Raw genomic sequence first — 23,330 nt, 5'->3', positions numbered from 1 at the left:
ACATTTTCAATGCCCGCACAAACTTAGATGCTTCTCACCACGGGCGGGCTGGCTGCCCTTCAGCCAGGCTCTCCCCTTTGATCAGTGCTTCAGTCACTTAGTGTGGTGGCTGTAGATGTAGGTGGAAGAGAGAGAGAGCCTGGCAAACTTACCTCCCTTTTATCATGTTCTTTCTTCCCTCTTGGCGTTGCATCCCCCCCCCCCCCCCCCCCATCTGAATCAGGTGAGCATTACCTCATCGCAGTCCCAAACTGGCCAAAGGAAGGGAGAGTGACTCACTAGAGTCTAACACATCCTTTTGTTGCAGCTTAGGCCAGCGTCCTTTGTTCCTGTGAGGCGGGGCTGGGTTTGTCCCATATCTGCTCTGATGAGGTGTGAACTACCTCTCTGCTCTTGGAGAGTTTTTGCTTCGGCTTATTTTAAGCCATGAGGATACACAGTCATTTTACAAGGCTGAATATGGGGGTGCAAGGTGTTCCCTTGAGGTACAGAACATCACATACACAAACTGAAAATAGATTATATCAGGAAGGGAAACACAATTAGCTATGATTTATTATGAGGAAGAGGAAGTATCATGTTGCTGAAGCTAGATTTTTTTTGCAGGCTGTTTATACTGAAGACTAGAGTCTGGAGAATTCCAGGAGCTGGGATAGCTGTGAGTGATGGCTTATTTCAGGCTGTAAATAAAAAACACCTTTCATCGGCTGTGAAAAGAAAGGCCACACACAGGGCCAGCTTCAGGCACCAGCGAAGGAAGCAGGTGCCTGGGGCGGCCAACAGAAAGGGGCGGCCAACAGAAAGGGGCGCCATTCATGTTATAGCTCTAGTGCAGTGGTTTCCAAACTGGGGTTTGTGAACCCTTGAGGGTTCACAAAATGTTACAGGGGGTTCTCAGGGAAAAAAATCCCTGACGGTGGACAGAGTTGTCCCTAGGGAGCCTGTGCAGCACAGGGCCAGCAGCCCGGAGCCCCTGGACTTCCGAGAGCTAAGCAGATCAAAGCAAGCATATCTGTCACACTGAGATTTAAACTTCAAGACTCATTTTAAGAAATGGCTAGGGAGGTGGATATATTCTGCAGTTTTTAAAATTAAATAGGCAGCTAGTATTGTTTTTAAAATTATTATGAAGAACAAGTTTAAGCTTTGTTGTAACGTACGTTGTTTGCCTGGACTGCTCAAGACCTGAATGCTTGTGTAGGAGGAACTCTCTGAGTTGGCTTCTTAAATACCTTCATGCTGTTTCACATCTGTTACTCCTTGATGAAACATAGCAGCCTTGTCTTCTAACAGGCTTATTCAAAGTGATACAGCTACAAAAGTGAGATCTTGGAAGAGTGTTGCCGTTTTCATCGTGTAATAAAAATACTATAATGATAAATAATAATAAATAGTGTGTAATAAGCATGTCATAAAAACATATTTTATATTTCCAAGATCACTGCTTTTGTAATTTATACTCAGGTAAAGGAGAAAATCCCTGGAAATAGTCATTTTTAGGAGGGGGTTTGCGTGCCTTGACATTTTAGTGAAAGGGGTTCACAGGTTGTTAAAGTTTGGGAACCACTGCTCTAGTGGTTTAACTAAAACGACCCATGCCCTATGCAATGCCTTTCCTCAAAAGAAGCATAAGATGGTGTTGCCTTTACCAGAGCACTTACTTATCCTATTTAAACAGGCACCAGCATTCCCTACCAGCAGACAGCAATTCACGGTTTCACCCGCTGAGGGAGCCGGTCAGCATCCCCCGATGGAGAGTGCAAGGTATGAATGCATAATCCTGCCGGGGCAGTGGCTTATGTCCCCTGAGGCATGTACAGCAATGGATGTGGGGAAGACGCCGTGGTTGTCTCCAATGGCGACAGCAACGCACGAGTGCGTAATGGACATGGGGAAGGAGCTAACGGGGGCTGTCCCTGCCTGCAGACAGCAATGGAAGGGTGGATTATTACTGGGGGGCGCGAGTTCCCCAGACTCTCCTTCCGAGCAGAAGGGGTCTGATCTGAGTTTGGTGGGAAGGCGCAGCTGGCCCCTCCCAGCCTGGGTGGGGGAAGGAATGACCAGCCTGGCCCTGGAGCCGTGTTTCCTGCCCGCCGTGTGAGGGGAGGAAGCGCACGGCGCAGCAGGGGCGTACCCAGGAAGTCCCGCGCTCAAGCCTGTTGCTTTGGCCCGCGGGCAGCCAGGGGTCGGAGCGGGGCCCGCTGCTGCTGCTGATGTCGGCTAGAAACCGGGGCACAGAGCTGGGTAAGGGACAGCAGCTGATCTGCCCCACTGAGTAGCCTGCACGTGCAATGGAGGGCGGAGTGGGGGCCTGCAGCAGACACACGGAGAGAGTCGAGACATTGCCCGGCGTTCAGGTGCCAAGGGGACAGCCCGCCCCCAGTGGAGGTGAAGCTGTCAACAGCGCTTACTGGGGCGCTAGGGATCGTACCCACCTCAAACCCTGCCTGAGCCCAGAGCAAGCAGCAGAGGCGAGTTATATGGGCTCGTGGCTCCAGCAATATTGAGGGCTCGTGGGCCTGGTTCCACCAATGTTCGGGGCCAGGTCTCCCCTGCTGGTCCCACCTGCTGCCCGCCCCCCCGCTGCCCCTGCACACGCCTCCCCGGGGGTCCTGGGGCAGAGCCTCCCTGTGTCTCCCCTGCAGCTCCATGCTGCCTCCCTGCATCAACGGCTGCTGCAGGGTCCTAGCGCCCCTCTTTCACTAGTGCCAGGGTAGGCTGCTCTTACCTTGCCCTTCCCCCTCAGACCCTTTCATTTTCCGGTGGGACCCTCCACTAGAACAGCTGCTCCCCCCCGCCTGCAGTCACTGCTCCTGCCCTATGCTGGGCAAGGGGCAGCCCCATCCCCCACCCCCCCCCAGTGAGGCTACAGTGAGAGGCAGCAGCAGGGAACGAGGTGCACAAGTGATGGCAAAACACCCCCCCCCCCCCCCAAGGCACCCACCACAGGGGAGGCAAGGGAGATTCCTGGACCTGAGAGAGGCCTTAGGAGCATGTGCAGTGACAGTGGTGGGGGTGAGTGTGCTGCCAGGAGGGAGAGGGGGGCCCCTATCCCAGAGCTCGCTGTTGCTTGGTGGGGAGAGGGCTGGGAGGAGTCCTCCTCTCTGGCTCCAGTCCTGGGGCTGCCTGCCTGTACCCAAAACTCATCCCCAGCCCTGCCACACCCCAGAGCCCATACCCCCAGCCAGAGCACTCATCCCCCTACACCCCAACCCTCTGCTCTAGCCCTGAGCCTCTCCAACACCCCAAACCCCTCATCTTCAGCCCCAGCCAGAGCCCTCATCTTCCCCACGCCCTAAGCCTCTGCCTGAGCCCCCTTCCACACCCCAAACCTCTCATCCCCAGCCACACCCATCCCCAGCCTCACCCCACAGCTCTCACCCCTGCACCCCATCCCATCCCCAAACTCCCTCCCAGAACCTGCACCCCCCCCTGCACCTCCTCCCATCCCATCCCCAAACTCCCTCCCAGAGCCTGCACCCTAATCCCCTGCCCCAGCCCAGGGCCTGCACCCCAGACCTCCTCCCCCACCCAAACTCCCTCCCAAAGCCTTGGGCAGGTGGGGGGTGGAGTTTGGGCAGGGGCAGAGTTTGGGCAGGGGCAGATTCTGGGCACCACCAAAATTTCTACAAATCTGCCACTCCCACCGACAAGAGCCGGTGCGCCATACTGGGGCGGACCAGCTTCCTCAGGTGGCAATTTAAAGGGCTTGGGACTCCCAGCAGTGGCTGGAGCCCCGGGCCCTTTAAATTGCTGCTGGAGCCCTGGGGTAGTGGCAGTGGGGCTCGGGTGGCGATTTAAAGGACCCAGGGCTCCTGCTGCCGCTACCGCCCCAGGCCCTTTAAATCGCTGCTGTAGTCCGGCTGCCGCTACCCCAGGGCTCCGGGGATGATTTAAAGGGCCTGGGGCGGTAGAGGCAGTGGGAGCCCCAGGCCCTTTAAATAGCCACCAGAGCCTGCCGGAGTTCTGGGGTAGTGGCAGTGGGGCTCTGGCGGCTATTTAAAGGGTCTGGGGCTCCTGCTGCCTCTACCACTTGGGCCTTTTAAATAGCCGCCGGAGCCCCACCACCGCTATCCCAGGGCTCTGGCAGCAGGGCTCCGGGGACAATTTAAAGGGCCCTGGAGGGTAGCAGCAGCCAGAGCCCCGGGCCCTGCTGCTTGGCCCCCGGGGCTCTGGCAGCAGCTAGAGCCCCGGGCCCTTTAAATCGCCCCCTTTAAATTGCCCCCGAGCCGCAGGGCTCCCAGCCACCTCTGCAACTAGGAGCTCAGCGGGTGATTTAAAGGGTCCGGGGCTCCCAACTGCTGCTACCACAGCCCTAGCCCCGTGTCTTTAAATCCCAATTTAAAGGGCCCCAGGATTTAAAGGCCCTGCCTCTTCTGGTAGAGGCCACGCTTCTTCCAGTTGAGGCCCGGTCCAATCCTCAGGACTCCGGAGTACCGGCAAGTCCTTTAAGTTACTTTCATCCCTGCCTGAACCTTCAGGGAAGGGATGTGTGTGCAGAAGTAATAAAGGGAGTCCAAGTTTTGTTGTTGCTGGTAGACCTATGCCTCATGGGCTGCAGCTGCAGAGAGGTTAGTGGGCCAGCTGTGACCCAACAACATGACATGTGGATCCCTCCAGAATAGTTAGTATCAAGGTGGGAACATGTCAATTTCCACAAAACTGTCATCAGGAAGGGCAGAGAAAGAGAGGCTCTCTCTAGCTGGGTGTTTAGGGTACTGGCCTGGGGTATATCTTACACACTCCCAGTTTCAATTCCCTGAAACCGTTTGAAAGTTTTTCTTTTTGCTCCAAAGCTCCAAAGTTGTCGAGCTATGGAATTGTCATCTTGGGGTCGGCTCTATCTGTTTGAACTATGACTTGCTAACAGTTTATATGATGAATTCTCCTGCTGGTGAATTCTGAGAAGAGATCACAGTTTTAAAGGAATTTTTGTATTAAGAAAATTGTTGAGTAGCTTTTATGAGCATATTTCAGCCTATGGGATCATTCAAGGTTTTGATGATTAAATATTTGGAGTTTGCTCTTTGGACTTAGTGATTAGTTGTCTGTGCCACGTGATATTTTTCTTTTTTTGCAATGGTTGACCTTACTTTTATGAACTGCTTTCTTCTGAAACAGATTATTTTCTTGATTAAACAAATATGGGGTCTGGGCCCAAAATTCGCTGTCCATAAACATTTGTGAGAACAACAGTGCAAGGGTGCAACTGCTCACAACTAGAGACTAGTAAAGCAGTATGAAGGGGCTGATTCCAAACCTGGTTTATAATCCAGGGATGTGTTTATAAATCAGATTTTCACACTATTTCAGTAGTGACAACCCCAAAATTTCAAATATCCTGAGTCAAGGCCCCCAACATCATGAGATTGTCTTAAAAAATCATAAGCCATAACAATATCGGTTATTCTTATTTTCCTTGTTCTTTAGCCTTTAGGCTAATCAAGGGTCACATTGTCAAGCTTTTCTGCATAACCCTGAGGGCTAGAAATATATTTTGTTGTTGTTAAAGGAATGCTGAGATTCACTTGTAATCACCTGTCTCCAGAACCCGAGGCTCTAAGTAATACCTCAATAGGGCAAGATTTATAAAAACATTTCAGGAGTTGTCACCACTGCTATTCCAAACAGCTTTAGGTACACGCCACGAGTGCCACAAAAACATGGCAGGACTCCCTGCCCTGATTGTTTTGTGACTCTAGGGTTCTGACTGAATCAATGTTTTCTCTGTTCCTTTCACCATCCTTACTGGGTGGTGAGAGAATGGGATGTTTTTCTACTCATTGCATCCTCATTGAATCAAGGGATTCACCTTGCTCTGTACATTCCTTTTTCTTTCCTGGAGTAAAAGCAATTATTTCCCTCCATCCCCCCCGCCGGAAGGACTGATTTTGAGTTTCCCCCACAAGATTACTGGGTTTTTGGGTTTTTTTTTTTTTTGCCCTCCATTACATTATCTTTAACCAACAGGACATCTTTTATTTCCATCTCTTTGAAATGTTGCATGTCCTACAAGCAAGCTGCTGAGTTACTGTGATCTAGTGCAGTGGCTCTCAACCTTTCCAGACTACTATACCCCTTTCAGGAGTCTGATTTGTCTTATATACCCCCAAGTTGCACCTCACTTAAAAACTACGTGCTTAAAATCAGAGATAAAAATACAAAAGTGTCACAGGACACTATTACTGAAAAATTGCTTACTGTCTCCTTTTTACCACATAATTATAAATCAGTTGGAATATAAATATTGTACTTACGTTTCAGTGTATAGTATATAGAGCAGTATAAACAAGTCATTGTCTGTATGAAATTTTAGTTTGTACTGAATTTGCTAGTGCATTTTATGTAGCCTGTTGCAAAACTAGGCAAATATCTAGATGAATGGATGTACCCCTGGGAAGATCTCTGTGTACTCACAGGAGTACGCACGTGTACCCCTAGTTGAGAACCACGGATCTAGTGTATGATCTGGGGTAACTTGAAGTTACAGGAGAATTACTCTTAAGTATCCCTATCTTTTTGCTGGAATATGTATGATAATGTTCAGTGTTTGACTCATACCATCATACTGGAGGGTATGTGCAAACCTTATTCATGCAGATTGCATGTGTTTTTTTTAAACACTTACTTTAATGTACACATCTTATATAGTGATCACCTATGTGGTTCACTGTGAAGTGTTTATGTAGAATCCTATAATATTATCAGGCAAAGCAGGTTGTATCCCTCTCAGTAAATTGTCCTCAAATAGATCCACATGTCTAAGTGAATATAATGGAGGTAGTATTGTCTGGTGGATAGGTTATGGTGTTATACCAAAAAATTAAAAACCAGCAGGATCTTATTAAAGGGAAAAAAGGCAAAATACCACATTTATTGTGAATACAGAAAGAATCATAGTAAGCAGTTAGTTACAGCTATAACATTCCATTCAATCTCATATTTATTCACACATTCATTCATACACACACACACACACACAGGTTCTGCAAAGTTGTTATCATAGTTACCAGCCTTAGAGTTGCTCATGCCAAGCCACTGGCCAGGTGGCCTGGACATGAGGAGGGAGCAGGGCCTTGTCAGCTGCTCATCTGATGCTCCTGGAAGTTGGTTTGCAGAATCAGACCCCAAAGTTCTCACTTTTTAGAGTCTATTTTTATAGGAATTTCTTTCTATGCCAGTCTATGGGAATTGCTTCATCATGCTGTTGCTGAATCAATCAGCAGATAGCACATTCCTGACGGCTCCTAGATGTTATCTTGTTCTTTGGTTCTCCCATTCTTGAGGCTGTTGGGTGGATTCCAGTCTGCCCTCCGGGGGTCCTCTGGTTATTTCCACTTGACGCCTTCTTCAGCCGATGGACACTGGATTCTTAGGCTGGCACCTCCCTGATCATTCAGTTATTATCCACACCAAGCATCCATCCACATACATCCTCTATCTCTATTTTAATCACAATTGTTAATACAACAAAAGGGCGGGGAGTCTCTGGGTGCTGTTTCTGTTGTTAGAGTATTGCTTTGAGTCTCTGTGAATTGCTTTGAGAACAGACTCTGTCTTAGAATGTACTAACACAATTAGCAGCTTGCAAGTTTCACACACAGAGGGAGAGAAACAGTACCAAAAACCAAGAGACCTCTTAATTAGTAATACCCTGGAATTTAAACTATGGGGAATCAAACTCATTTGTGATTTTAATACAGAACTTCTTTAATATGATCCAACAATGGGACTAACTCAGGGGCACCAGGTTTTTATTTCTGGCTGAGTTCATGACTTGCTGCATAACCTTGGCCAAGTCACTTAACCGTTCTATACCTTGGTCTCTACCTTCTACAACAAAACTCAAAAATAATGAATTTGTAAAGTACTTTGAAATCTACAGCAGAAAAGTACTATATACATTTATTATTACCACTCATTCTCTGTAATTCACATTCAAGTGTGTTCAAAACATTTCTATAGCAAGTATTCCCTTCTGAAATTAATTGTTTTCCCTCTCCCAAACAGCTCTCCTCCTGGACTTATTTTGAGTGCAAGATTATAGTATGGAAAGCACTGTGGGATCCATCAGGATCAAAGGTGCCATTTAAAATGTAAAATAATGTTAGAGGTATTCCTGCCTGCATATTGGAAGAATGTTTTAAATCCATTTCTTAAAGAATAGTAATATTTCCGGACTGTTTTTTTTTTTTTTTAGGTAAGTAAAACCTTCCTTGTGCAGCGACAGATACTGTGTCCCAAATGTTAAGGTGTTTGGGAACCAAATCTGAGACACCTAGGGTCAGATTTTCTGAGCACCTGCAGCTCCCATTAAATTCTGTTGGACTTATGGGTGCTCAGCATTTCTAAAAAAACCAGGCCCAAGGTTTTTCAAATTGGGCACAAATAAAATAAAATATATTTTTTTTAAAAAAATCAAATGCTCTTTTTGAAAACTTTGGAGTGCTGCTGTTTTAAATATTTTTGGATTGCTTAGATCCTATATGTATTAATTCTTTAGATGTACAATAAACTTCAAGCAGAAAGAGTCATTTAAAATAAAGACAGGTTTCAGAGCAACAGCCATGTTAGTCTGTATTCGCAAAAAGAAAAGGAGTACTTGTGGCACCTTAGAGACTAACCAATTATTTGAGCATAAGCTTTCGTGAGCTACAGCTCACTTCATATGCATCCGATGAAGTGAGCTGTAGCTCATGAAAGCTTATGCTCAAATAAATTGGTTAGTCTCTAAGGTGCCACAAGTCCTCCTTTTCTTTTTATTTAAAATAAAGGGCATTGTTTGGACAGAGCATGCAAACAAGCATCTGAGGACACCAGTGGATTCTCAAGAGGCAGTGATTTATGGAGGTATATTTATGCTGGGGAATGCAGAGAGAGATTTTGGTCGGATGACCTGAAAGTTTTTCATATCAGAGTCAAAGCATAAAAAAAAGACACTTTGAACGTTCACATTTCTGCCAGTCTCATGGCTTTGCTCTGATGGCAGCTGCCCGTGTTACAAACCTTTTCTCCTAGACCCATGCAAAACGGGAGGGCTCAGCACGTATTCTAAGGGCTTAGCTAGTTTGTGCTAATGTCCTTTCAATGGCAGTGCAAAGCAGTTTCCTCATGCCTACCCGGCAATGCTTACTGCACACAATTTGGATGGTGATTCAAGTTTTCTAGTAGACACAAATCAGATGTCAAGAATTATAACATTCATAAACCAGTCGGAGAACACTTCAGTCTCTCTGGTCATGTGATTACAGACATGAAAGTTGCGATATTACAACAGAAAAACTTCAAATCCAGAGTCCAGCGAGAGACTGCTGAATTGGAATTCATTTGCAAATTGGATACACTTAACTTAGGCTTGAATAGAGACTGGGAGTGGCTAAGTCATTATGCAAGGTAACCTATTTCCCCTTGTTTTTTCCTACCCCTTCCCCCCCACCCCTTCCTCAGACGTTCTTGTTAAACCCTGGATTTGTGCTGGAAATGGCCCACCTTGATTATCATACACATTGTAAGGAGAGTGATCACTTTAGATAAGCTGTTACCAGCAGGAGAGTGGGGTGGGGGGAGAAAAAACCTTTTGTAGTGATAATCACCCATTTTTTCATGGTTTGTGCATATAAAAACGTCTTCTGTATTTTCCACAGTATGCATCCGATGAAGTGAGCTGTAGCTCACAAAAGCTTATGCTCAAATAAATTGGTTAGTCTCTAAAGTGCCACAAGTATTCCTTTTCTTTTTGCAAATACAGGCTAACATGGCTGTTACTCTGAAACTAGTAGACACCTAGTGGTCAAATATATTTACAAATAATTTTAAAAGATTATTCCATCTGATTTCTTCTTTTCTCTTCTCTTCTCTGCTAAAACGTGCCACTTGTACATCTAAAATGTCTTATAAAATGCCAGGAGTATAGCACTCCTATCTTTTCCATAAATGAAAGTGACACTGTTGTCCTCAGCTCATGCCATATTATATAATCACCCTTTGTTTATTGCAATTTTCCATTATTTTCATTATCCTTATTTTCTGTAAAGTATAAAAAAATCATTAATTCCATCTTCTCGCTCGCTTCCCCACTGTCCCATAATATTAGAAGAAGGTAGTTACTTGATTAAAACGAAGGGCAGGTGCAGTTAGAACAGATAAAAGGAAATGCCACTTCATACAGAATACAATACAGCTTGTGAAATTTGCTTGCCACAACAGAGTCACGTACTGAAGGCAGATTTTGAAAAGGGCTAGAGAATTTTACAGTCTACACCATTTGTAGCTATACGTGCTGAGATTGGGGAATAAATCTCCTGTATTTATATATAAACTGGTTGTCACAGGCATCAGGGAAGAAGGAATCTGTCCTCTCCCACACTGCTTCCAAAGATGCTCTGACCAGGTGCTTAGTCTGCATGTTTTACCACTCTCCTCTGAAGCACCAGGTATAGACTACTCCTGGAAACAGGATAGTGGATTTGATAGACCATTGGTCTGATTTGGTGCAGCACGGGCTACGACTGTATCAGATGAATAAAATTGACTTTTGCTGGAAAGCATTCTCCCTAGAGGAGTTACTTTTGTAATGCATGCCTTTAGCATTCCCCTCTTGCCTCATTTGGTTTCACTGTGGGTTTAGCAAACTGATATACAGACTTTCTACCAGGAAGTTTATCATAATCCTCTCGGAGAGATTTTTCATACAAGGTAGCCACATCTGAGGAAGAAGGGACACCCTGTAACACAGGTTACAGACAGAAGATAAAAAAGACGCTTAAAACCAGAGATGCAGCTAGTCTGTGTAGAGCCTGACTTGCGTCTAGAAATAAACCTTCCCTCGTGAGCATTAGTATGTGGGAGCTAGGGCTCAACACCTTTCAAAAATATGCCACTTATTTAGGTGCTGTACTTTTAGGCCACGTTTTCAAACTTAGGTGCCTAATGATTAGCCCCAGGCAGATGTGGGGGTGAGAGATCCTGCAGCAAATCAGTGGGAAAGTTATGACTAGAACCCAGGAAACCTGGCTACCAATCCTGCACTCTCATCATTATTACATCATTATCTGCCTTTGCAAAACAGTGTCCTCAGAATTACAATGATTAAAGTGCATTCTTGGATGTTAAACAAACAAACAAAACCCTGCCCATTTTCCTCAGCCCAGAAATCTGAGAGTAGAAGGATGGATGGATGGATGGATTTTTCCACCGGGAATATAATCTAGTTTATTTGAAAGGTATGTATTTTTATAGTTGGCATTTCTGAGCCATTTACATGTGAAATCTAGCCTGTTGGAAAGTGGCATTTATATAATGCAGTGTGGCATCCTTGTTCAAGAGATCATAAACCTGGTTTTAATATTATTATTAATACCTAGCTTTGATATAGTGATTTTCATTAGTGGATGTGAAAGTGCTTTACAAAGGATGTAAATATCATTATATTGGCTTAATTATTAAACTGAAATTTTTTTGTGATTGGCCATTTGATTTAAATATTAAATATTAATATTTTCTTGTGATTATTAAACTAATGTTACAGCAGAGTAGAAACTGGCTTATGGTTTCTCATTCAGGACTTATTTGTTTGTCTTCCTTTGAAGCATTAAACATTAACCATTCCTAAAGACTGGATGTTATTCTTTAAGATGGGCTGGGAGCACTGCCTATGAAGGTTGCCTGAGGGGGCTGAACTGAGTGAGGTGGGAGCTGCTGAACTGATGGGGGAGGTTGCCAGGGGCAGGGCTGAACTGAGGGTGTTGAGGTCCGATGGAGTAGGGAGGCTGAACTGAAAGGAGGCAGGACTGGCCTTACCATGAGGCGAACTGAGGCGGCCGCCTCAGGTGCCAGACTGTGGGAGGGCGCCACTAGGACCCAGAGTGTATAAAATTGTGTCTGCTGCTGGTGCATATGGATTCTCCCTGCTCTAGATGCACAGAGATGGTGGAGTGCTGTGCTGGAGGAAGGAGGGCACAAGAGACATAACAGGCAGGCAGGAGAAAAGGTGAGAGGGAATAACAGAAAGCAGCAGGAGCTGCAGGGAGAGAGAGGAGGAGGAGCCTCTTATGTACCTCTCTAGCACCCCCAGGAGCCTGGACTGATTCACACCAGCTTCTCAGGGAGCTTCCTGTTTCCTGCTGCTTCCCTGAACCCACTTGAGGCGAACAGGAAGTCAACTGAAGCAGTAGGAGCCAGTTAGGCCCTTAAGATGCTGATATCTTCCCTCACTCAGGCCCTGCTACCAACCTGCTTATTTGTCCCCTTCAACTGAGTGTTGAGAGCCACTGTAGCTGGTACAGAACAGCAGTCATGAGAGAAAGAAGAAAACACACCTCTGCGGCAGCATTCAGAAAAAGAAAGAAAAGCTTCCTTTTCTTTCTATCTAAGCAGGAAGGAGCTCTCCTGAGATACAAATGTTTACGGTGAGCCTTCCCAGTGAGGATGTGAGTGGTGAGGAGATGCCTGATCTTCCATTAGTTAGAGTGCCTGTGACCTGGCAGCTACTGCAGCATCCATATCTCCATCTCAAATGGATGTAACTATGCACATTCCTGAAGAAAAGTGTAGATCAGAGAAGAGTGTGGTGGAGGCGCAAGAAACAGCTGCTGCTGAGTTTAGTTCCTTAAGTCTAGATGATCCAGGACTGTGGACCCATTTGAGCAGGAGCCTGAGGGACTTCCTTGTACTGCATGGGCCACAGCAAGTGAAAAACTTCATGTTCCCCAAAGACAATGAAGATAGAAGTTTCCATCCAACACATTACTGGCGTGAAATCCCCAATGGTGACAAAGTGGAGAGGCCATGGCTCATGTACTCAAAACCCCAGAATGCTGCATACTGTTTTTGTTGCAAACTCTTCCAGTCTAATGCTCCAGCCACATTGGGTTCTACAGGAACAAAGGACTGGACAAATCTGGTTAGAAATCTGGCATGCCATGAGAAGGCAGCAAATCACCAGAGAGCATTCCATAGGTGGAAAGAGCTTGAGATGAGAGTAAGTTTAAAGGCCACCATAGAGGATCAGCATCAAGAGAAGATTACATCAGAGTCTCTTTACTGGCAAAAAGTTCTGAAAAGGCTCATTGCCATTGTGAGAATGCTTGCTACCCAAAACCTAGCACTGTGTGGCACTTCAGATCAGCTGTATGTGCCAAACAATGGAAACTTCCTTAAAATTGTGGAGCTGATGGCTGAGTTTGATGTTGTACTGCAGGAGCATCTAAGAATAGTCACCACCCAAGAAATGTACACCCACCACTACCTTGGAAAAACAATTCAAAATGAGATCATACAGTTACTGGCAACAAAAGTCAAACAGAAGATTGTGGCAGATCTGAAGTCAGCAAGATATTACTCTGTTATTCTGGACTGCACACCTGACATCAGCCATACGGAACAAATGACTTTAATGGTGCATTTTTTAACAGCAACAGAATCACCAAGTTCAATGAATGAGAACTGCATGGGACAAAAAAAAGTTTGAGAGTTTAACTCTCGGATCTGTGTCTGTACTCCTCTGTTCTTTCCTCTCATGTTGGCACCATTATCGTAGCCCTGACCTCTCATGTCAGCTATTGCAATTCCTGTATCTTCCAGCTTTTTAAGAAGCACATTTGTCATACCAGCTCTTGTAGTATCGTCAATGTCAATAAATTCTAGAAAGTGCTCTCTGACAGTCACCATTGCAGGGACATTTCCACTAGGTTCTGTTGCTGTTAAAAGTAACGCTGGTGTCAGAAATTTGAACAACCACTGCACAGCACATAGGCCCCCAGAGTTACAATGCATGTAGTGATAGAACCCCTTACGGTTTAGGTGATACCCAAAATATCACATATGATCATAGTTTCTAACTCAAAAAATCAAACCTCAAATGGTAACCAATTTAACACATTCCATTATGAGATTTGATCCTTGAGCTGTTACTTACATTTGTAGTTCTATTGAACTCATTAGGCCTATGTAAATGAGTGTGGGAGGCTGGATTTGGACTATGCTTAGTTGAATTTCTCACTTTACCACTAAAATATGCAAACACTATGTTTTAAAAAAATATTTTAATTTTTAAGCATTCAATTTAGCTGTTCAAAGGGATTAAATAAAAGTCCAACTTCTGGTCAGGAGCAAATCTGTATTTAAAAAAAGAGTGGGTTGTGTAGCTTGGGTATTTATAAGGTTATGTATTGAAGCAGATTTTTAATTTATTTGTTACTGATGGAATAGCTTAGTATTATTGGATTTGTGTTGCCAATTCAAAAGGGAATGGTTTTCCTGTTAAAGTTTTAACTACGGTTTTGAAGGTTTTCAGATGTCTTCAGAGGAAAAAGTAAACTTTAAGAGAGTGATTACAGAATATTGGCTAATTAGCTGTAATGTAGCTGCTTTAATTGCTTTTATCCCTGAAGCCACATGACTATGCAGATGACTAGCAGATGACTTATTTAAAAAAAAAAAAAAAAGTGTTCACACTGCAAGGTTAATGAGCCTAATTAAATATAGTTTTCCCTAGCCAGACTCGCTCAATCATAAAGTGGGGGGAAAAATCCAAGGCAAACAGTTCTGTTTTAAAATAATGGTTATGTTCTGAATTTTAATAGACAAAAGTTAGAATTGAGACTGATTTTTTTTCTGACTAAAGACATTTATGTTTAAAGGTCTGGTAAGATCCCACATGGCAAACTTTGAAAATCTATTTAGAGATGATTATGCTGATACATATTTATTTGTTTTTTCTTCTCCACCCCCTTCTTAATTAATAGAGATGTGTGCTTGAAGAAAGGATCTGTGCTGCATTGGAGTCTCCATCTGCTCCTGCTTATTATCATAACCTTTGTCCTTCCACACCACATCCCTTACAATTTTTTGTTACCCTCTCATGTCTAATATTAGATTGTAAATTCTTCTTGGCAGGGATTTTGGTCCAGATTTTTAAAAGTATTTAGGCATCGCTTTGCTCAGGATTGTAATCTGTAAAAATCTAGGCTCTTGTTTTATTTGTTCTGGTAAGCACCCAGCATGCTTTTTCGGTGCTGTAGTAATAATGATAATGAGCAGATGACTTTTTAAAGGGGTATTGAATGGGAAAGCTGAAAACATGAGTTAACAGAAGAATCCCTTAATGGGATTGTTGGTTTTCCCCAGTTGTCCAGCCATCTCTCGAATGGCACAGACTCAGTTGTGTCTTTTGTTTAAACCAAATATATCCGTTAACATGCTTGTTACTTCCTCAAATATATGTCTGTGATTCTCCCTCCCAGAGAAAGTTACCCAGAGTTCCTCAGTAGCTTTGACCAACGGGTTAACTATGACCATATGAACTGCCATAACCAGATTAGATCATCTAGTACAGTATCATGTCCCTAAGAATGCCCATTATCAGATGCATCGGAGGAAGTTGCTAAAGACTCCAAAGTGGATAATAATGGAATAACTTGCCCGCGGGGGGAGTTTCTTCTTACCCCCTGAGGGTTTGTCTACACAGCGAAAAACTGTGTGCAGGCCAGCTGACACACATGCTTGAATCCAGTTAGTGTAGATAACAATAGTAGTGAAGACCATGCAGTGCGGGTAACACAAGCCTTGCATGGTCCCTGGGTATGTACTCGGCTCATTAGCCCACTCTGAGGTCATTGCAGCACTGTCTTCACTGCTATTGTGTCACTTAGGTAGGCTAACCTGTGGACAGCTTTGGCTGTGTAGACTCACGCTCAGTCAGATTTAGGTTTATGGCATAAGATAGCACAAAAGGAAAGAATTATTGATTTGTAACAAATTGGATTTAACATTCAAATTCTTCCTCTTCTGCATGCTTTGCATATTCTATACAAGCAGTCGTGTTACGACAGACGTTTTAGCTCCATGAAGAAGTGATACAAAGTTAATTTTCTGACAGATCAACTCAGTTGTCTTTCGTAGCCTTGAACGCAATGAGTGAGTCTGGAAAGAATCAAGATATCATGAACAAAGGGGACTCTTCACTGTTTGCCGTCCAGCGCCAGAGTAACTGTGGACAGTAGGTCTTATTAGAGAAGAGGTGAAGCATTTCAGACAAGGTACTGAGCTTCTAAAAGACTTGATCAAGTCTTCCAAAGGGATTGAAAGGTCGTGCTGCCCCCAGTAGGTAGTAAAGTTATCAGGAGTCTTGATAAATTGCAGCAAGGTCTAATGATTCTGCCTGTACACTAGGCACGTAGGAGGAGAATCACAACTCTGATGCAGATCCATGTTTTAATTCCGATCAGTAGACTAAGTCAAACGTTGGATATAATGGTTTCTGGGAAGCCAGGAACACCGATCACTTCAGGGTCTCAACATCAGATTAGCTACAGAGGATGCAGAGGTCTTTGTAAGGGATAGTCTACGCTAGAATTGCTACAGCTGCACCGATGTAGCTGCGCCCTTGTAGCGCTGCTAGTGCAGAGAGCTCTCCTGTCCATAGGCACTGAGTTTTTCTTTTCCCTGGGGGGTGCTCCACCCCTGCTTTGCCCCAAGGGCCCCCCCTTCCATTGCCTTCCCCAAGGCCCTGCTCTCACTCTGCCTCTTCCTGCCCCCTCCCTGTGGCCCCTATGTGCTCTCTGCCCTCCTCCAGCTGCCAATCAGCTAATTGGGGGCACAGCCAAACAGCTGTGGCTGGTGAGTGCAGCACACCCACTATTTTTTTTTTCCCCATGGGTGCTCCAGTCGGCGGGAGAGCTTCTCCTGTTGACATAGCGCTGTCCACACCGGCACTTAGGTAAGTGTAACATATATTGCTCAGGAGGGTGGCTTTTCCACACCCCTGAGAGACTTAAAGTTATACCGAAGTAAGTGCTAGTGTGTACAAGCCCTAAGGGATCAGCTACCTTATAGTTAAACTGTTTATATGTGCATGTTCAAAGGTCTTCTGGTTGCATTTCATTTGTCAAAAATTCTTAAAGGGATGAAAATTCCACCACCAACCCCAGGTTATAAGAACATATAGCTATAGCCCTTTCCAATATTTTCAGAGATGTGGGGCGAGACCAGAGTGCTGTTCCTTTGAAACAGAATGTGCAGGTTTTTGACTTAGCCCATGCAGAATCATTGAGGTTCTTCTGTTATAAAATGTGTTTGCAATTACATAAATTCCTTCCACTCTGATTTTAAAGCATAAGTGGATGTGTATGGTGAATGCTGCTATAATCTTGATGGAAACTTTACAAATTTGTAAATGATCATTTGTTCTCTAGAATTACATCTAACACACTTGGTTCATTTTGATTTCTCTCCTTGCAGCCAGTGTTTTCTCTCTGTCTTTGTTGCTTGTTTAATTATCTGTAAATAAATACATGGTAGTAAGAAAATGTTGGCATGGTGGGATGTTAAAATTTTGCATGTTGTTAGCTCTGTACAGATGTCTCTAGTTACTCTGCTGATAAACGCAGTTAAAACACTACATGGGCAATTTCTAGATTGATGGAAGAATTCTTTTACTGACCTAGTGCTGTCTATACCGGGGATTAGGTTTCCTTAACTACATCACTCAGGAGTACGGATTTTTCACACCCCTGAGCAACATAACTGAGTCAACCTAACTTTTTAGCATAGACCAGGCCTTAGTTTTTTGCCTTTGTTCTGCGTTCCCACCACATCTGTCCTTAACTTTCCAGTCACACTTGTTTCCTCCTTGAGCTTCCAGCAAGTCCCAGGTCATATCTAAATTAGGAAAACAGGTTGTGCTTAAAAATGCATTGTCTCATATATTTGAACTAACATGATTTTAAACACAAACATCGATAAGGTTTAACAACTTTAAAAACGGGTTAGCTAGTCATAGTCAACCCTAGAGTCCCATGAGGAAAAAGACTTGGGCCAAGGTTTCTAAAGGTGCTTTGTGATTTTTGGTTGCCTCAGCTGTTAGGTGTCCAACTTAAGACTCTTCAAAGGGACCTGATTTTTCAGAAAGTGCAGAGCACCCACCTCCTGAAAAATTAAGCCCCTTCAAGGTACCTCTATTTGGGCTTTAAAAAATGGAGGCAGTCGGAATCACTAGTCACTTTTGGAAATGTTACCCTTGAATCGTTGCACTGTCCATAGGTAAGTTATCTTCAGGCACAGGGCTTAATTCCCTGGTCAACAGATATTTAGGGAGAACTAGTTGCAGTTTAGCTGACCATAGATTTATAGATTATTTTTCTTTGCTTATATCTGTCTGCCTTTAGTTTCATCATTGACTCATTACTTGATCAAGAGGATATGTACACAAGTGAACATTAATTCAAACATTTGCATTGTCATGCCCTTGGAAGTTTAAAAGTTGAAGATGTAGAAGGCTCAATCCTGGAATGTGCTGAGTGCCCTCAGCTCTCATTTGCTAGTTAGCCTGTTTTCAAAAGTGGATGTTCATTGTGGGTGCCTCCAATTTTTGGTGCTCAGCTTGGAACAGCTTAGGCCTGACTATCAGAGGTGGGGAGAAGCCACAGCTCCTTTTGACTTCACTTGCAGTTTGTGGATGCGCAACGTCCAACTCAGTACCCACTTTTGAATGTTCTGCCTTCAATTTCCTTAAGGGCTGAGAGTGCTTAGCACCTCTTAGGGAGTATGTAGCATCTTACAGGTTTTGAGAGAGTCAATTTGTGTGTGTGTGTGTGTGTGTGTGTGTTAAAAAATGGATGATTTAGAAACTGATAAATACAGGGCCTGATCTGTAGGCTGCTAGTTTAAATTCGCCTAGGACAATAGTGACCCAAACTCCTTCACAGGCGTTGTGTGGTAGCTTTGGTGAAAGGTGATGGCATGAGTATAGAACTCAGGAGACAAGTGTCCACATTACAATTGGTTATAACTGGCAGCCTGAGCAGAGAGCAGCCAAAGATTGAACGGGCATGCTCTTGCCCCTCAAGGGACAAGTGAGGGGTTAGTGAAGCACATTGGTGGGCAGTGTGAGGAAGCTGAACCGCCGTTTCTGTGCTGTACTTCTTATAGGCGTAGAAGATTTCAGAGTCCAGGACTAGCAATCTGCCATCCTTCAACACCATTAAATTAACTCAGAAGTTTTAAAGGGAAACAAAAAGTCAGTATATACATCTGATTCACAGACCCTTCCCTTGAATAAGTGTTGACAAGGTGACACGTTAAAGGGGTTTTTAATATTTTGGATTGGTGAAAGGTCTTTAAGCCCTTAAAGGGACACGAGTCCAAAGCTGCCTTCAGAGGACTTGAATTATAAGGAGGACCTCTCCTTTTTAAATACCACTAAAATATATTAAAAATACACTAAAACTAATGGGAGTCTTCTTCGTAGACCTTGGCTCGATCTCAAGAGTGCAAGTGAATCAACCTGCAGTTATAAGGCATGCAGAACAAATTCAGTCACGAAGAACTGTGAAAAAGGATTGGCAAGTAAGTGCTCTTTTTAAGCATTCTGTTCCTGTATATTTAAAGCAGTCATTTTCGCTCTCTAGACTGTAGTATTGAATTTCATTCAAGATGCATGTAAACCTAAGAGATTGTGGTTGTCCATGTCTTATTTTAATAATTTGTATTTGATGATAAGTCGGACTAAGATAATGCATTTATCCAGAAAAGTTAAAAACCTGATAACTCATGAGTGGCCAAACTACAAATGAATTGCAGGCATCTTTATTCATGAGTGGATTAAATTGTATATTACTATCCTAGCATATTTATTCTGTTTCCCAGACAGATCTCTCTACAAAGTCTTATTTTTTAATTTTAAAGCTGTATGATATAATTGTGGTCCCTGTCAAGTTTGACCTACCTAACTGTTTTTTTCCTTAACGATCCCGAATGGGTGATTTTTGCTTAACTAGTTACGTACAATTCAAAATACTCAATTTACTGTGGGACTCATGGTAAAGAAATTAGTACATCATGCATGTTAAGGGGGCTGATTCTGCAACCCTTATGCATGTTGAGCAGTATTTTGCCAGGAGTCCCACTGGCTTCAGAGGGGCTACTTGCATTAATAAATGTTTAACATGCATAAAATGTATTGAACTGGACCCCGTGATAGAAAACCTGGCAAGGTGCAAGAGTGTCCTAAGGCTTGACCAAATTTTGCCTTCAAATACACGCACAACTTTCAGAGATTCCAGTGGGAGCCCTGTTGGGGGGCAGAACTTGACCCATAGAAAGTTGTGGTAATGTCTTAAAGAAAAACTGCACCTATTCTGCTCAGGGCAGCTGTCTAAAAATTCATTGATAGGTAAAAATGGCTTATCTCCAGGAATAAACTGAAAACTTTAAACACTGAATTAGGAAATTGTTACATTATAATTGGCATTTCTGAGCTGGTGGCAGCACTCTTGACAAAACTTGTGATGCTAGAGGCCAAATTCAGCCCTGGTGTAAGTGAGCACAGTTCCCATGGATCACAGTGAAAGTTCTCTGTTTACATCAGGATGCATTTGGTGCTATCAATGTGAAAACCCAGTGGAAGAATCTGTAAGACCGCTTTCTACCCTGGTATAAGAACTGTTTAACAATCATAACGTTAATAGTTCAAAAACACACTTTTAAACCATCATTTTTTCTCCAGTCTGTTACAGCAAGTTTAAGGCAGGTTGGAAGCGTCCCCCCAGTGCTAGGCTGAGAAACACCAGTAGTGATTAAAAAAAATCTTGGAGTGCTTCTTAACCTAGAGAACATTTAGATGCTTGGAGCCTGATTCTCTACTCCCTTTCATTTGTACCTGTGTGAAGTGGGTATAAAACAAGAGCCAGCAAACAGAGCTGTAAACAGGGGGAGTTTGAGTGGGAGTTCTGTTGCAGGAGAAGGAAGGATTGGGCAAGCCCCTGTACCTTAAAGCAGTGAGTGAGTTTTGTGTGTGTTGTGTGGTTTTTTCTGTTTTGTGGGGTGGGGTTGGTTTTTGTTTTGTTTTGTTCTGCTCAGTTTGCAGAGGCTGGTAGGAGGCAGTGTGCTGTGCGGGAAGCAGAACCCTGATTAGGGGGCGGGGCTTTCCTGATTACGAGTCCTATAAAGACAGGCAAGCAGCCAGCCAGCAGCACAGGAGCCAGCAAACTGGGTTTGTTGGGTTTTTGTTTTGGGGTTTTGTTTTTGTTTTGTTTTTTTCTTTTTCATTGAAAGGTGCTTAGGAGGGTAGGGTCTGACAGCTACAGAGGCAGCAGTGGTAGTGATCCAAGGAATGGAAGAGACGAATGAAGATGACCAGATATGGAAACTGTGGCATGTACATTTTCCTGAGCAGATACCTGAAAAGAGCTTGCTTTTTATGAAGTGCTGCCTGACAGAGCTGGTGGAAGAGAAGATCTGAGGCTTGGAGATGCAGGTGAAAACTATGGTTGAGTTTTGAAGGGTTCCGAGCAGGTGATAGACGGAAGGCAAGAGCAGGTTGAAGGGAAAAGCCAAGACTCACAAATGCAAGCTGGATTGAAGAACTTGGAGTGGAGACTGCTGGGTGAGGAAAGTGGCCAGTGGAAGCGTGTGACTATGAGAATCAGGCAGAGGAAAGGACCGGCTAGTTAAGGGGAAATAGAGCTCAGGACCGGTTTGCTGAGTTGAAAAAGGAAGAAGGGGCTGTAACTGAAGGAGGGAGGACAAGGAAGAAGAGAACAGCGGCTAGTCATAAGAAGAGGGGAAGAGCCAGTGGAGATACCCAGAGTTCAGAGCCCCAGGAGGATACAGGAAGATTGCAAGGGAGAATAAAAGACAAGAGGACTTGAAACCAGAAAGAACAGGAGGAAGTCTGGAGAATCACACCATCACCAAGAAAAAGCAAGTCTATGTGATTGGTGACTCCCTGCTAAGAAGAACAGACAGGACTGTCACCAGAGCTGATCCGGAGAACAGAAGGGTGTGTGCTGTCTGCCAGGAGCTAAGATATGGGATGTGAGCCTGATCCTGAAGAGGATCCTAATGGGAGCAGGAAAGAATCTACTGATTGACTTTATGTGGGAACAAATGAGACAACTAGATTCTCGCTGGAACTCATCAAGGAAAACGATGCCAGGCTGGGGAAGACGCTTAAGGAAACGGAGGCTCAGGTGATCTTCAGTGGAATTCTGCCTGTCCCTAGAGGAGGAAAATGAAAGCAAGACAAGATTATGATGCTCAACAGATGGCTCAGGTAGTGATGCTATTAGGAATGCTTTGGGATGTCTGACCACTGGGAGGCATTCATGGACAAAGGACGGTTCTCATGGGATGGACTCCACCTGAGTAGGGAGGGAAATAGACATCTGGGATGGAGGCTGGAACCATTGATAGAAAGAGCATTAAACTAGGAACTTTGGGGAGATGCTCATGTAATCTCCACACCTGATTCTAATATTGAGCAGGAGGAAAATCAGGTAAGAAAAGATACAGCAATGAGAAAGTAACAGCAGTGGGTAGGAAAATGAACATTGAGAGGAGAGATAGTGCTGATACAAAAGAAGCTAACGGTCAGGTAGGCAATACTGGCAGCAGAATGACTGTACTCAGGACTGAGGAAGCAGAAACAACTAAGATGTTTGTACAGCAATGCAAGGAGCCTGGGTAACACAACGAAGGAACTAGAACTACTGGTGCAGAAAGTGAAACCAGATATTATAGGAATAACAGAAACATGGTGGAATAGTAGTCATGATTGTAGTACAGGTATTGAAGGGTATGTGGTGTTCAGAAAAGACAGAAATTAAAGGTAAAGGTGATAGAGTAGCATTGTATGTAATGATGAGGTAGACTGGAAAGAAGTTAGAAGTAACGGAATGGATAAGACAGAGTCTGTTTGGGCTAAAATCACTTTGGGGAAGAAAGCTAGTAGTGGGTCTCCTGGGATAGTGCTTGATCAACAGATGGGGTGTGCTACAGACCACCAGGATCCGATTTGGATATGGAGAGAGACTTCTAATGTTTTTTAATGAAATAAGTATTACTGGGAATTGAGTGATTATGGGAGACTTTAAGTTCCCAGATATAGATTGGAGGACAAGTGCTACTAATAATAGTAGAGTCCAGATTTTCCTGGATGTGATAGCTGGCAGATTTCTTTACCAAACAGTTGCTGACCACCAAGATGTGATGCCATTTTAGATTTGGTTCTGGTGAGGAGTGAGGACCTCCTAGAAGAGCTTGTGTTAGGGAGTATGAGCTAATTCAGTTTAAACTAAATGGAAGGATAAACAAAAAATAAATAGATCTGCAACTAGGGTCCTTGATTTCAAAAGGGCAAACTTAAAAACATTAAGGGAATTAGTTAGGGAAGTGGTCTGGACTGAAGAACTCAAGGATCTAAATGCAGAGGAGGCTTGGAATTACTTTAGGTCAAAGTTGCAGAAATGATCTGAAGCCTGAATCCCAAGCAAGGGGAAAAACCTTGTAGGGAAGTGTTTGAGACCAAGCTGGATGAGCAAGCATCTCAAACA

The 23,330-nt window shown here is 44.0% G+C and overlaps 1 protein-coding gene across 5 annotated transcripts in view; it reads left to right on the top strand.

The window, feature by feature from the left end:
* The first annotated feature begins 1,580 nt into the window (after positions 1–1,580).
* Positions 1,581–23,330, top strand: part of DERA (deoxyribose-phosphate aldolase) — a 91,252-nt gene continuing 69,502 nt past the window's right edge. For 2 of the 5 annotated variants that reach the window (XM_043539288.1, XM_043539268.1), the window contains exons 1-2: positions 1,581–1,764; positions 19,247–19,344. In XM_043539288.1, coding sequence (XP_043395223.1) covers positions 1,596–1,764; positions 19,247–19,344 — 267 coding nt within the window. In that variant the 5' untranslated portion in view covers positions 1,581–1,595. Of the gene's footprint in view, positions 1,765–2,012; positions 2,245–8,033; positions 8,083–11,161; positions 11,223–19,246; positions 19,345–23,330 lie in introns of those variants that run through there. The other 3 variants (XM_027822988.3, XM_037877038.2, XM_037877037.2) reach the window with 3 other exon arrangements.

The sequence above is a fragment of the Chelonia mydas genome, chromosome 1 (genome assembly GCF_015237465.2).
Source record: "Chelonia mydas isolate rCheMyd1 chromosome 1, rCheMyd1.pri.v2, whole genome shotgun sequence".
NCBI classification, from domain to species: Eukaryota; Metazoa; Chordata; order Testudines; family Cheloniidae; genus Chelonia; species Chelonia mydas.
Note: the sequence above shows the minus strand (reverse complement) of the source record. Positions and strands in the feature narration are given on the sequence as shown.